General features: G+C 50.4%; 1 protein-coding gene across 4 annotated transcripts; it reads right to left on the bottom strand.

The window, feature by feature from the left end:
* Window positions 1-122: 122 nt before the first annotated feature.
* STAP2 (signal transducing adaptor family member 2) lies at window positions 123-12,002 on the bottom strand. Of its 4 annotated transcripts, XM_005895966.3 has the most exons (13): window positions 11,802-12,002; window positions 8,992-9,063; window positions 8,744-8,866; window positions 4,618-4,674; window positions 4,026-4,126; window positions 3,443-3,577; window positions 3,055-3,124; window positions 2,862-2,964; window positions 2,654-2,728; window positions 1,269-1,424; window positions 1,090-1,182; window positions 934-1,008; window positions 518-701 (listed from the first exon to the last, which is right to left on the bottom strand). In XM_005895966.3, exons 1-13 carry the CDS (start codon window positions 11,901-11,903, stop codon window positions 640-642), a joined length of 1,224 nt encoding a protein of 407 aa, XP_005896028.1. In that variant the 5' UTR covers window positions 11,904-12,002; the 3' UTR covers window positions 518-639. The 4 variants fall into 4 exon arrangements, with proteins under 4 accessions (XP_070230006.1, XP_070230007.1, XP_005896028.1 ...); XM_070373905.1 differs by lacking the exon at window positions 1,090-1,182 and having other exon boundaries at window positions 123-701; XM_005895967.3 differs by lacking the exon at window positions 2,654-2,728 and having other exon boundaries at window positions 11,802-12,001.
* Window positions 12,003-12,596: the final 594 nt, after the last annotated feature.

Genomic DNA, 12,596 nt, shown 5'->3' with positions numbered 1-12,596 from the left:
TGCTGGTTTTTTGGGGCTGGGTGGCACTGGCTGTGCCTGGTCCTCTCCAGACCTCAGCTTTCTCAGCCATAAAATGGGAAATTTCTTGGGAATTCCCTGGCAGTCCAATGGTTAGGACTCTGTGCTTTCATTGCAGAGGCCTGGATTCAATCCCTGGTCGGGGAACTAAGATCTCACAAACTTGTTGTTTAGTCCCTGTCAGGTCGGACTCTTTGAGACCTGATGGACTGTAGCCCGCCAGGCTCCTCTGTCCGTAGGATTTCCCAGGCAAGAATACTGGAGTGGGTTGCCATTTCCTCCTTCAGGGGAGCATCCTGACACAGGGATTGAACCCGTGTCTCCTGCGTTGCAGGCGTATTCTTTACCACTGAGCCACTAGGGAAGCCCCCTACAAGCCATGAGGCATAGTCATAAAAAAGGTGGGAGCTTTTCTTACAGGGTGAGGAGGCAGGTTTTGCTGAACTGAGGACCACTGGAACCAGCTGTGGGCAGTCATCTAACAGACCCCGCACCACCCACCCAGCCAAGCCAAACACAGCTCCTGGGGTTGCTTGAGCTTTAATTCTGGGAGGAGGGATCCGCCTGACTGGTGTGTGGTGCTTGGAGATGGACCCGCTGGTCTGCCACGCGCTCAGCTGCCTACTCCAGTGCCCGCCTCTTCTGCAGTTTCTCTTCCAGTTCTGCTGTCACATCTGCCAGCCCTGAGAATGAGGGTAAGGGTACCTGAGGCTCCAGTGGCACCAGAGACCCCCAATCTAGGCTTTCCCTGCTTGTATCCACCCAGGATCACTGCAGCGTAAGATGAAAATGTGTTCAGTGGCCATGAGGAACTTCAAGATGGACACAGCAGAGCATTAAACCAAGCACAGAGTGCTCCAGAGTGTGACCACCTGGGTTCCCCACTTGAAAAGCCCTCTTACATTGACCCCTTACCTGTGGTGGGCGAGAAAGCCTGTGCTGAGCTGGCTGCTAGCTTCTTGGCTGGGCCACTGTTGAGGCCTTTGGGCTCTGCAGGAACAGACAGATGAAGGCTGAGGCCCACCCTCAGCTGGACAGGGGAGGGGCTGGGAGGAGGGACCCCTCCCATACCTGACTTGGGCACAGTAGGTGGCTTTGGAAGCTTTGCCTGTAGCTTGACCAACCGCCTGGGCTTTGGAACAACTAGTTGACTGGGGGAAGGCACTGCGTGGACAAAGATGTAGTATGTCACATCCAGTCACCAGCTTGCTACCTGTTGCCAGCTCTAGCCACCCCGGTCCCCTACCCACCATCCTCATTCATGTAGCTGGCAGCTGGGGTGTCTCCAATGGGGATGACATAGTTGTTATCCTGGTCCGGTAGTGGAGGCAGCTTGTCCAGACTGGGCACAGGCGTGATGGATGTGGGAGGCAGCTGCTTAGGGCCACCCTTGGGGGGTGCAGGACCTGGTGGGAAACTGTGGTCACTGTCGGGGCCCATGTGGAACAGAGACACCAGTGGGGATGTGTGTGTGCACACCTGGATACAGGCCTATGTGTCCATGCATGTGTGTCTGGGCATGAGCCTGTTTATGTCTGTGGATGTGTGTCCCTAGGTAGCAATACATGGACACTGGGTGAATTTCATAAGTTGAATGTAAGTAAAGGGTTTCCCTGGTAGCTCAGGCTGTAAAGAATCCACCTGCAATGTGGGAGACCTGGGTTCAATCCCTGGGTTGGGAAGATCCCTGGAAGAAGGCATGGCAACCCACTCCAGTATTCTTGCCTGGAGAATCCCCATGGACGGAGGAGCCTGGTGGGCTACAGTCCATGGGGTCAGAGTCAAACATGACTGAGCGACTAAGCAAAGGGTTTATACTCTTGTGCATGCATGACACCTCATGGATGCTAAGGTACGTGCTACAGCATTTGTCTGTATTAGTGTATACACACATGTATCTGTAAAGGTCTGAATTTGTGCTCACGAGTGGATATGTCTGCAATTTGTGTGTACACACATGATTGTGACTTGAAGTATATATATGTGTGCTATATGGGACTGGAACTGTATGACACCCATGTTTATGCATGGGTGGAGCCACTGTCTACGTAGGAACTTCTCATTATGCAGGTGGACACACACAGGTTTATGTTCATGAGTGGCATGTGTGTGTGTATGTACATTTGTGTACATTGTACATACATTTGTGTATGTGTCATGCATGCAGGGTCCTCAGCATCTGCCCAGTCCAGGGAAGACCATACTGCTCATCCCACAGACCTTTCCACTTTTCCAATCTCTTCCTTTTGCTCCATAATCTGGACCACCTCCCAGCCTGATTTCCCATCTCTTCCTAATGAAATCCTTTGAGAACTTTAGGAAACACCCACTCTTCCAAGAAGACTTCCCCCGACTCTGCCCATCCTCCTCTTCTCCCCAACTCTAGGTTGCGCCCCCACCCCCGCACTCCCCCACCCCTCGCCTTCCAGCTCCAGGTTCAACCCCTCAGGATTGCGAGTGTGTGCGCCCAGCCCTGTCCATTCCCTCCATAACCTGGAAGCACGTAGAGGACAGGGTCTGGGTACTTTCTGGGTCCCTGCAACTCTAGGTACAAGACTGGGCACAGGTGGAGCCATGAGAGTCCTAGGTCCTTTCCCACTCTGCCCCAGCGGCGTCCGCGGGGAGGGGGCATCACCTGGGCCGGAGGTGGAGGGGGCCGAGGGCGCCACCCACACACTCTCGCCATTCTCTTTATCCGCCTCCACGAAGCCTGGAACAGAGAGGGCGGCCTGGAGGAGGCACGGCAGCTGGGGGCTGACCCAAGGGTGTCCGGGTTGGGGAGGGGGCGGGAGAGGCGTGGACTGAGCCCTCCCTCCAACCTAGTTCCCTGAGGTTCTACCAACCTATCACTTTATCATAGTCTTCATCCAGCAGGAAGGGCACCAGCGCCTTATTAGAGTACGACACGAAATAGTTGACCACTGCTTCGAGCGAGGTGCAAGAGAACTAGGATCAGAGAGGGGATGCTATCAGGCCCGGCGTGGAAGGGGTGCAGCCCACGCCGTTGCGCTTCCCCGGACCCGGCCCAATGCTCACCGGCTCCTCCACGTCGATTACGTATTTGGCGCCCTCGCGCTTCACCTTGTAGTGCCTGACCATCGGCGTCCTGACAGGATAGGGGGCGAGTGCATGACCTGGCTGAGAACAAGGAAGGGCCCGTCCCTCGCCCGGGCCCCGCCCCCAAGAAGGGCCTAACCCTAACCACCCCACATCCTGGCGTGGCTCTCGGCGTGGGACTAGGCCCTCAAAAGACTCCACCTTCAAGAAAGACCCTGCTCCTGGCAGTGTCCTCCGGGAGAAATAAGCCCTGAGGGATTCCACTAGGAGGGCCCTCCCAGGCCCCATCCACAACGTGACACCGCCTCGCTACCCGACCACGCCCCTGTATCCGACGCCCCGCCCACCCGGAGCCGCGCATGCGCACCCACTGAGCGTCTGAAGCGTTGTGACTGACACGCCGTCCGTGCCGTCCCCGCTCGGCCGCAGCAGTAGGTTCCCGCACTCAGGGTAGCGCTCCAGGAGCAGTTGCGCCTCCAGTCGGCTCACTTTCAGGAAGCACCTGGGGCGAGCAGCGTCACTCACAGGTGCAGGCCCCGCCCCCAGAGACACAGCCACGCCCTCCAAACGTAACCCCGCCCCTGGGCACCCAGCCAAGCTCACCTAGCCGTCACCTGGTCCCTGGAGACCCTGCCTAACCACCCCCCCCTCCCCCCCACAGACCCAGACTCTGCCTCTGCAAGCCCATGCCTGCCCTCCGGGAACGGAGGCCAACACTCAGAGCCCCACACCCGCCACCCCGGCATCTAAACCCGCCCCTGAAGACCCAGACCCGCGGTCAGGAACCCAGAACCGCCCCAAACACCCAGTCGGGCTCCCAACTGTGGGGACCCAATCCCCACCCCTGCCCGGATGTACCCAAGACCCAACGCCAGGAGACCCCATTCACTGCCCTCTGCGGCCCCATGTTCTCCAGCCCGCCACCATCCTGCAGACCCACGGGCGCTTACGACGGCATCTCGAGCACACGGCGGGCCTCCTCTTTGGCCAGGGCCTCGGACATCATGTACAGGTGTCCTGGCAGCAGCGTCAGGTTGGACGGGACGCGGAGCTGAACGGGGATTGGGGCGATCAGGAAATGGGCGCCTGTGACCGTGTCACAGGGGGCACACTGAGGCAAAGGTGCGGATGTAGCCAGGATGGAACCCAGGTCTGGACGGGGCTCCCGAGCCGCCTGACACCTCAGGGGCAGAGAGGGCTTAAAGAGGACTTCCGTGAGGGGGACGGACAGAGCAAATGCTAGCATGGAGGATCTCAAACTCAACAGCCTGTAGGGCCAGACGGGGAGCAATTGAGTAACATAGAAATCGGGGCTGTTTTCTAACACTCCTGGTTTTTAAACGACAGCAGCTGACTTTTACATTTATAGCACTTTGTTGGCAAAACAAAACGCAGATGATTTACACCTGGTTCAGAGGCCGCCAGTTTGAGACTAAGGAGGAGGCTGAGAGGTTTGTTTGGGGAACGGACATTTTAAAAAGGATTTCTGAACAGGCCAAGTGGGGAAGGAGAGAGAGAAGGGCCGGGGTTAACCAATCTTACCTCCACTACTGTCAAGATGAAGCCTTTCCACATCTCCCGAGACTCCAGGCTCTCTACCTGGGGAGCAAAAGAAAAAGTATGCCTGGCTGATGAGCCTTGGTCTACCCATCTGTGAAATGGGAGTAAGGAATAAGCATCCCTGTGTCTGAGGGTTGTTTAATGAAAATTAAATGTTAGAACAGGTTAATTTAGAATGATGTCTGAATATAAGTCCTTAGTAATATGGGGGTACTATTCTTTAATGTTATTACATCAACTATTTTTAATATAATTAATTTATTTTTGGCTGTGCTGGGTTTTCATTGCTGCATGCAGGCTTTCTCTAGTTGCAGTTTGCAGGCTTCTTGTTGCAGTGGCATCTCTTGTCACAGATCATGGGCTCTAGGACAAATGGGCTTCAGTAATTGTGGCACTTGGGCTCAGTAGTTGTGGCGCATACCGTTGCTCCACAGCAGGTGGAATCTTCCTGGACCATGTCACCTGCATTGGCAGGTGGATTCTGAGCCACTGGACCACCAGGGCAGTTCACATCCACATTTCATAAAAAAGAAACACACATAGATCATACCTCTCCTATGTGTGAAACCCTCCCTTGATTTCTACCTCCCTCAGGGTTAAAACCCAGGCCCTCCTTGTGGCCCACAGGTCTTACACAACCTGTCCCATCCCCTCCCTGCCCTCATGCCCTCCGGCTTTCCTCCTTTCTTACTCTGCTCCAGCCACAGTGGCTGTCTCACTGTTCCTCCAACATGCCAGGCATAGTTCAGCCTCAGGGCCTTTGCACATGCTGTTTGTACTGCTGAAGTTGTTTCTCAGATCTCTACACTGCTGGCTTCCTCACCTCCTTCAGGTCTTCAATAAGAAGACCTATAGATTTAAGGGCCTAGATCTGATAGATAGAGTGCCTGATGAATTATGGAATGAGGTTCGTGACATTGTACAGGAGACAGGGATCAAGACCATTCCCATAGAAAAGAAATGCAAAAAAGCAAAATGGCTGTCTGGGGAGGCCTTACAAATAGCTGTGAAAAGAAGAGAAGTGAAAAGCAAAGGAGAAAAGGAAAGATATAAACATCTGAATGCAGAGTTCCAAAGAATAGCAAGAAGAGATAAGAAAGCCTTCTTCAGCAATCAATGCAAAGAAATAAAGGAAAACAACAGAATGGGAAAGACTAGGGATCTCTTCAAGAAAATCAGAGATACCAAGGGAACATTTCATGCAAAGATGAGCTTGATAAAGGACAGAAATGGTATGGACCTAACAGAAGCAGAAGATATTAAGAAGAGATGGCAAGAATACACAGAAGAACTGTACAAAAAAGATCTTCACGACCCAGATAATCACGATGGTGTGATCACTGACCTAGAGCCAGACATCCTGGAATGTGAAGTCAAGTGGGCCTTAGAAACATCACTACGAACAAAGCTAGTGGAGGTGATGGAATTCCAGTTGAGCTATTCCAAATCCTGATGATGCTGTGAAAGTGCTGCACTCAATATGCCAGCAAATTTGGAAAACTCAGCAGTGGCCACAGGACTGGAAAAGGTCAGTTTTCATTCCAATCCCAAAGAAAGGCAATGCCAAAGAATGCTCAAACTGCCGCACAATTGCACTCATCTCACATGCTAGTAAAGTAATGCTCAAAATTCTCCAAGCCAGACTTCAGCAATATGTGAACCGTGAACTTCCTGATGTTCAAGCTGGTTTTAGAAAAGGCAGAGGAACCAGAGATCAAATTGCCAACATCCGCTGGATCATAGAAAAAGCAAGAGAGTTCCAGAAAAACATCTATTTCTGCTTTATTGACTATGCCAAAGCCTTTGACTGTGTGGATCACAATCAACTGTGGAAAATTCTGAAAGAGATGGGAATACCAGACCACCTGATCTGCCTCTTGAGAAATCTGTATGCAGGTCAGGAAGCAACAGTTAGAACTGGACATGGAACAACAGACTGGTTCCAAATAGGAAAAGGAGTTCGTCAAGGCTGTATATTGTCACCCTGCTTATTTAACTTATATGCAGAGTACATCATGAGAAACGCTGGACTGGAAGAAACACAAGCTGGAATCAAGATTGCTGGGAGAAATATCAATAACCTCAGATATGCAGATGATACCACCCTTATGGCAGAAAGTGAAGAGGAACTAAAAAGCCTCTTGATGAAAGTGAAAGTGGAGAGTGAAAAAGTTGGCTTAAAGCTCAACATTCAGAAAACGAAGATCATGGCATCCGGTCCCACCACTTCATGGCAAATAGATGGGGAAACAGTGGAAACAGTGTCAGACTTTATTTTTCTGGGCTCCAAAATCACTACAGATGGTGATTGCAGCCATGAAATTAAAAGACGCTTACTCCTTGGAAGGAAAGTTATGACCAACCTAGATAGCATATTCAAAAGCAGAGACATTACTTTGCCAACAAAGGTCCATCTAGTCAAGGCTATGGTTTTTCCAGTGGTCATGTATGGATGTGAGAGTTGGACTGTAAAGAAAGCTGAGTGCGAAACAATTGATGCTTTTGAACTGTGGTGTTGGAGAAGACTCTTGAGAGTCCCTTGGACTGCAAGAAGATCCAACCAGGCCATCCTAAAGGAAGTCAGCCCTGGATGTTCATTGGAAGGACTGATGCTAAAGCTGAAACTCCAGTACTTTGGCCAGCTCATGCGAAGAGTTGACTCATTGGAAAAGACCCTGATGCTGGGAGGGATTGGGGGCAGGAGGAGAATGGGACGACAGAGGATGAGATGGCTGGATGGCATCACTGACTCGATGGACATGAGTTTGGGTAAACTCTGGGAGGTGGTGATGGACAGGGAGGCCTGATGTGCTGCGATTCATGGGGTTGCAAAGAGTCAGACACGACTGACAGACTGAACTGAACTGAATAGTTAGCGATGTTGAACATCTTTTCACTTGTCTCTTGGCCATTTGTATGTCTTTGGAGAGATGTCTATTTAGATATTCCATTTTTTGTTTGAGTTGATTGTTTTTTTGATATTGAGCTGTATGTATATTTGGGAGATCAATCCTATGTTGGTCATATTGTTTGCAAATATTTTCTCCCATTCTATAGGTGTCTTTTGGTTTTTTAATGGTTTCTTTTGCTGTGAAAAACCTTTTAAGTTTAATTAGGTCCCATTTGTTTATTTTTGTTTTTATTTCCTTCACTCTAGGAGCTGGATCCAAAAAGATACTGCTGCAATTTATGTCAAAGAGTGTTCTATGTTTTCCTCTAGGAGTTTTATAGTACATAGTCTTAGATTTAGGTGTTTAATCCATTTTTAGTTTATTTTTGTGTATGGTGTTAGCATATTAAAAAGCAGAGACATCACTATGCTGACAAAAGTCCATATAATCAAAGCTATGATTTTTCCAGTAATCATGTACAGATGTGAGAGTTGGACCATAAAGAAGGCTGAGAGCCGAAAAATTGATGCTTTTGAATTATGGTGCTGGAGAAGACTTTTGAGAGTCCCTTGGACTGCAAGGAGATCAAACCAGTCAATCCTGAAGGAAACCAGCCCTGAATATTCACTGAAAGGGCTGATGCTGAAGCTGAAGCTCCAAAACTTTGGCCACCTGATGTGAAGAACTGACTCACTGGAAAAGACCCTGATGCTGGGAAAGACTGACGGCAGGAGAAGGGGATGACAGAGGACGAGATGGTTGGATGTCATCACTGATCCTATGGACATGAGTTTGAGCAAGCTCTGGTAGTTGGACAGGGAGGCCTGGCGTGCTGCAGTCCATGCGGTTCACAACGAGTCGGACACAAATTAGTGACTGAACATGGTATTAGAGAGTGTTCTTAGCACAGGAATTTTAAATTGTGTTAGTCACTGCTGTGACTAAGAAGAGTGTCTGGAACACAATAGGTGCTCAATAATGTTAGCTGAAGATTGAATGATGGCAGTTGCGGTCCTTGTGGATCAGATTGTGTTCTGGGGATTTTACACATAATTATCTCATTTTTCACTTGTAGAAACTGAGGCCCAGAGAGGTTAATGATTTGCCTAGTGATACAAACCCAGTGATAAATTCTGTGTGACTTTGTGTTGGTATGTGTTAATGGTGGGTGTGACATGGAGGAAGGGTCTCCCACCAGCCACCCTTAAGAGACTTACCTTGAACTTGATCTCCTGGTTCCGAAGGACCAAGCAGAAGTGGGTGCTAGGGTCATGGGAGTTTCCCCAGGGAGCCTCATCTGTGAGCTTCACAAAGCCTCCTAGATCTAGCTTTTCCACATGCTGGGAGCACAGAAGACAGAGTTTGAGTGCCTCATCCCCCCCAGCTAGGACATCCTGTCCACACCCTCTGTTAGGTCCTAGGGTCAAGGGCAGGCCAATTCTTGAGGCTTCATTTCCATCCTTACCTTAGTGTCCCGATTGCTATTGTAGAAATACAGAGTCAGGCCCTGAAGGCCTGCCCAGAACTTCTTGTAATCCTGTGGACCAGAGGTGGAGAAAGAGAGGGAGGTGAGGTGGCAGAGCTGGGCACTTCCATCCTTCTCTATCTCAGGACCTTTGCACCTTCTGGCCTCTTTGCCACAACATGCTTCTCCCAGATCTTTACATGGTTTCCTTCATCACCTACAGCCACCAGGGCAGCCCACAGAGAAAGCAGAGACACTAAAATCTTTCAGAGAAGAGAAATTAGCACCCTCAGGTAGAGACAGACCCTGGGCCAAGAGATTGCAGAGGAGAGAGGACTTCAAATTGCTAAATTGGGGAAGACTTCCTGAAAGAGGAAGTAAATTAATGAGTCCGTAAGGGCTTCCCTCGGAGAAGGCAACGGCACCCCACTCCAGTACTCTTGCCTGGAAAATCCCATGGACGGAGGAGCCTGGTAGGCTGTAGTCCATGGGGTTGCTAGGAGTCAGACATGACTGAGCGACTTCACTTTCACTTTTTACTTTCATGCATTGGAGAAGGAAATGGCAACCCACTCCAGTGTTCTTGCCTGGAGAATCCCAGGGACAGGGAAGCCTGGTGGGCTGCCGTCTATGGGGTCACACAGAGTCGGACACGACTGAAGCGACTTAGCAGCAGCAGCAGAAAGGGCTTCCCCGGTGGCTCAGATGGTTAAGAATCTGCCTACAATGCAGGAGACCAATGGGGGCTCAATCCCTGGGTTGGGAAGATCCCCTGGAGAAGGGAATGGCTACCCATTCTACTATTTGGACAGAGAAGCCTGGTGGGCTACAGTCCATGGAGTTGCAAATAGTTGGACATGACTGAGTGACTAACACTTTCACAATGAGGATAGCTCTTATATTGACAGTGATCATCTATCCATCGAGCCACCTATTGATTCAGCCATCCATCCATTCTTTTATCCACTTATGTCCTCACCCATCCACCTGTGTACAGGCATGCTTCATTTTATTGCACTTCACAGATATTGTGGGGTTTTGTTTTTAAACAAATTAAACATCTGTGGCTATTCTGAGTCAAAGAAGTATCTACCGGTGTCATTTTTCCAAAAGCATTATTTTTAAATTAAGTTATGTACATTGTCTTTTTAGGATACAGTGCTATTTCACATGCCCTGGAGCCCATGGTCTGCCAAAAGAGAAGCCACTACAATGAGAAGTCCGTGCACCGCAACTACAGAGTAGCCTCCACTGACTTTAACTAAAGAAAGCCCTCGAACAGCGACAAAGACCCAGCACAGCCAAAAATAAATAATTAATTAAAAAGAAAGCAGATGATTATGAGCTGATTTTTAAAAAGATATAGTGCTATTACATACAACAGGATACAGACTAGTGTGAACATAACTTTTATAAAGCACTGGGAAATGAAAAAAAATTCATATGGCTCACTTTATCGCAATATTTGCTTTATTGTGGTGATCCAGCACCAAACCTGCAGTGTCTCCCAAGTATATTTGTGCTTATGCATCCTTTCACCTGTCGGTTCTGGAGATGGACATGGCACCCCACTCCAGTACTCTTGCCTGGAAAATCCCAGGGACGGAGGAGCCTGGTGGGCTGCCGTCTATGGGGTCGCACAGAGTTAGACACGACTTAACGACTTCACTTTCACTTTTAACTTTCATGCGTTGGAGAAGGAAATGGCAACCCACTCCAGTATTCTTGCCTGGAGAATCCCAGGGACAGAGGAGCCTTGTGGGCTGCCATCTATGGGGTCGCACAGAGTCAGACACGACTGAAGTGACTTAGCAGCAGCAGCAGCACCTGTCTGTCCACCCATTCACCCATCTGTCCATCTATAGATACATCCTAGATACACACATACATTTAACTATCATTTACTGAAGAACTACTGTGTGCCAGGCACTGGGAAGAAAGCAGTAAGTGGACAAACTCATCTGCTTTGTCATACACCAGCTATGTGTCACCCCCTGAGTGCTGTTTAAGCTCTTTGTGCCTCTACTATAAAATAGTAGATAATTATGGTACCTGCCTAGGACTTCCCTGAAAGTCCAGTGGTTAAGACTCTTGGCTTCCACTGCAGGGGGGCGTGGATTTGATCCCTGGTTGGGGAACCAAGATCCCCCACATGCTTTGAGGTGTGTTCACAGATAAATAAACCTCTTTCTTAACCCCTGAGATCTCCTGCCTCTGGTGCTTTCTAGGCTGGGGAGGATTTGAATGCATGAAGGCAGAAGGAAAGGAGGAAACTTCCAGGGCAAAGGCAGGGAAAAGGGTGCTTGGTTTGGGTCCTAGTGGCGGATGAGGGTGGGCCTTAGCGGAATGGAGGAGTTGAGCTTTATTCTGAGAAGGACACACACACACTCATTGGGCCCCTGACTGGCAACAGCCCCCAGTACCTCTCACTGTCCCCACCTGCAATCTGTATGGACCTTGACCCCTGTGGCTAAGGTTCACAGAGTTAGTTCAGGGCTGGGGGAGGAGGGATGGGGGGTAGGGAGTGGTGTCAGAAGACACCCCCCTCCCCGCCCCCACCGCCATTTCCTTGAGAAAGTCCTTGAGATTCAGAAAGAGACCAATCCAAGCGGGGAGAGACAGAAAGAGAAAGAGCTTAGATCAGAGAGAGACAGACAGACAGACAGAACCTTTCCCAGCCCCCAGTCTATGCCTTGCCCCAACCAGCACCCACCTCATCCTCCTCAGCAGGCTGGGGAGGTCTAGGTTCAGAGAGGTGCCGCACCTGCCCAGGGGCCACCCAGCAGTGCCAGCTCCCCAGCCTGTCTTACCCGATCTCGGGGTCCCTTCTTCTCCAGGAAGCTCTCATAGTAGTGCAGGGGCAGGGCGCTCTTGGGCTTGGGGACCCGGGGCGGGCTCAGGGCCAAGGCCATGATGGGCCAGGGTCCTTGGCCCGGCCTGGCCTCTCCCTCCAGCAGGTGCTCCAGCTGAGCCAGGAAGCTGAGAAACAGGTTCCAGGGGAATTTCCTCTCTCTGTCAGCTCCAGAGCTCCCTCCCCTGCCAGCCCTGGGCGGGGGCTGGGCCGGGCAGGTCCAGAGACTCTAGGGAAATCCCGGTCTCTCTGACCCTGCAAGGAGTCAGGGAGTCAGGGAGGCCTGGTTGGAGTCAGGGAACAGAGGAGGGGGCTGCTGGTGTGGTGTAGGGGGCATCAACAGGGGCACTTGCCTAAGCAAAGACCTGGAAGGGAGAGAAAGGAATCTGGTGCCAGAGCTGTGAGGGAATGAGACTAGACAGTGACACAATGTCCAGGAGGCCTGTTAGGCTGCCTGGACATTAGAAAAATCTGGATGTATTTACCCAAAAATCTTGCAGAGATTTTGACAGGAATAGCACTAAATCTGTATATCAGTTGGGGGAGATTAGGCTTTTTTTTTTTTTTAATTTTAGGCAGTGCCACAAGTGGGATCTTAGGTCTCTGACCAGGTATGGAACCCACACCCCTCTGCATTAGAATGTGTAGTCTTAACCAACTGACAGCCAGGGAAGTTCCAAAACTTGATAACTTTTGCATACTGTGTTGAGTCTTCCAACCCATAGAAATGGTCCTTCCCTTTTTCCCTTCCTTC

Source organism: Bos mutus, chromosome 7 (genome assembly GCF_027580195.1).
Source record: "Bos mutus isolate GX-2022 chromosome 7, NWIPB_WYAK_1.1, whole genome shotgun sequence".
Taxonomy (NCBI): Eukaryota; Metazoa; Chordata; class Mammalia; order Artiodactyla; family Bovidae; genus Bos; species Bos mutus.
Note: the sequence above shows the minus strand (reverse complement) of the source record. Positions and strands in the feature narration are given on the sequence as shown.

Excerpts from the sequence above, each read along its gene's own strand:
- STAP2 (XM_005895966.3), bottom strand. The coding sequence starts at position 11,903 with ATGGCCTTGGCCCTGAGCCCGCCCCGGGTCCCCAAGCCCAAGAGCGCC. Across the intron at positions 4,127-4,617 it reads TCATCTTGACAGTAGTGGAG|CTCCGCGTCCCGTCCAACCT; the intron begins GTAAGATTGGTT and ends ATCCCCGTTCAG. Across the intron at positions 2,729-2,861 it reads AGACTATGATAAAGTGATAG|GCTTCGTGGAGGCGGATAAA; the intron begins GTTGGTAGAACC and ends TCTCTGTTCCAG.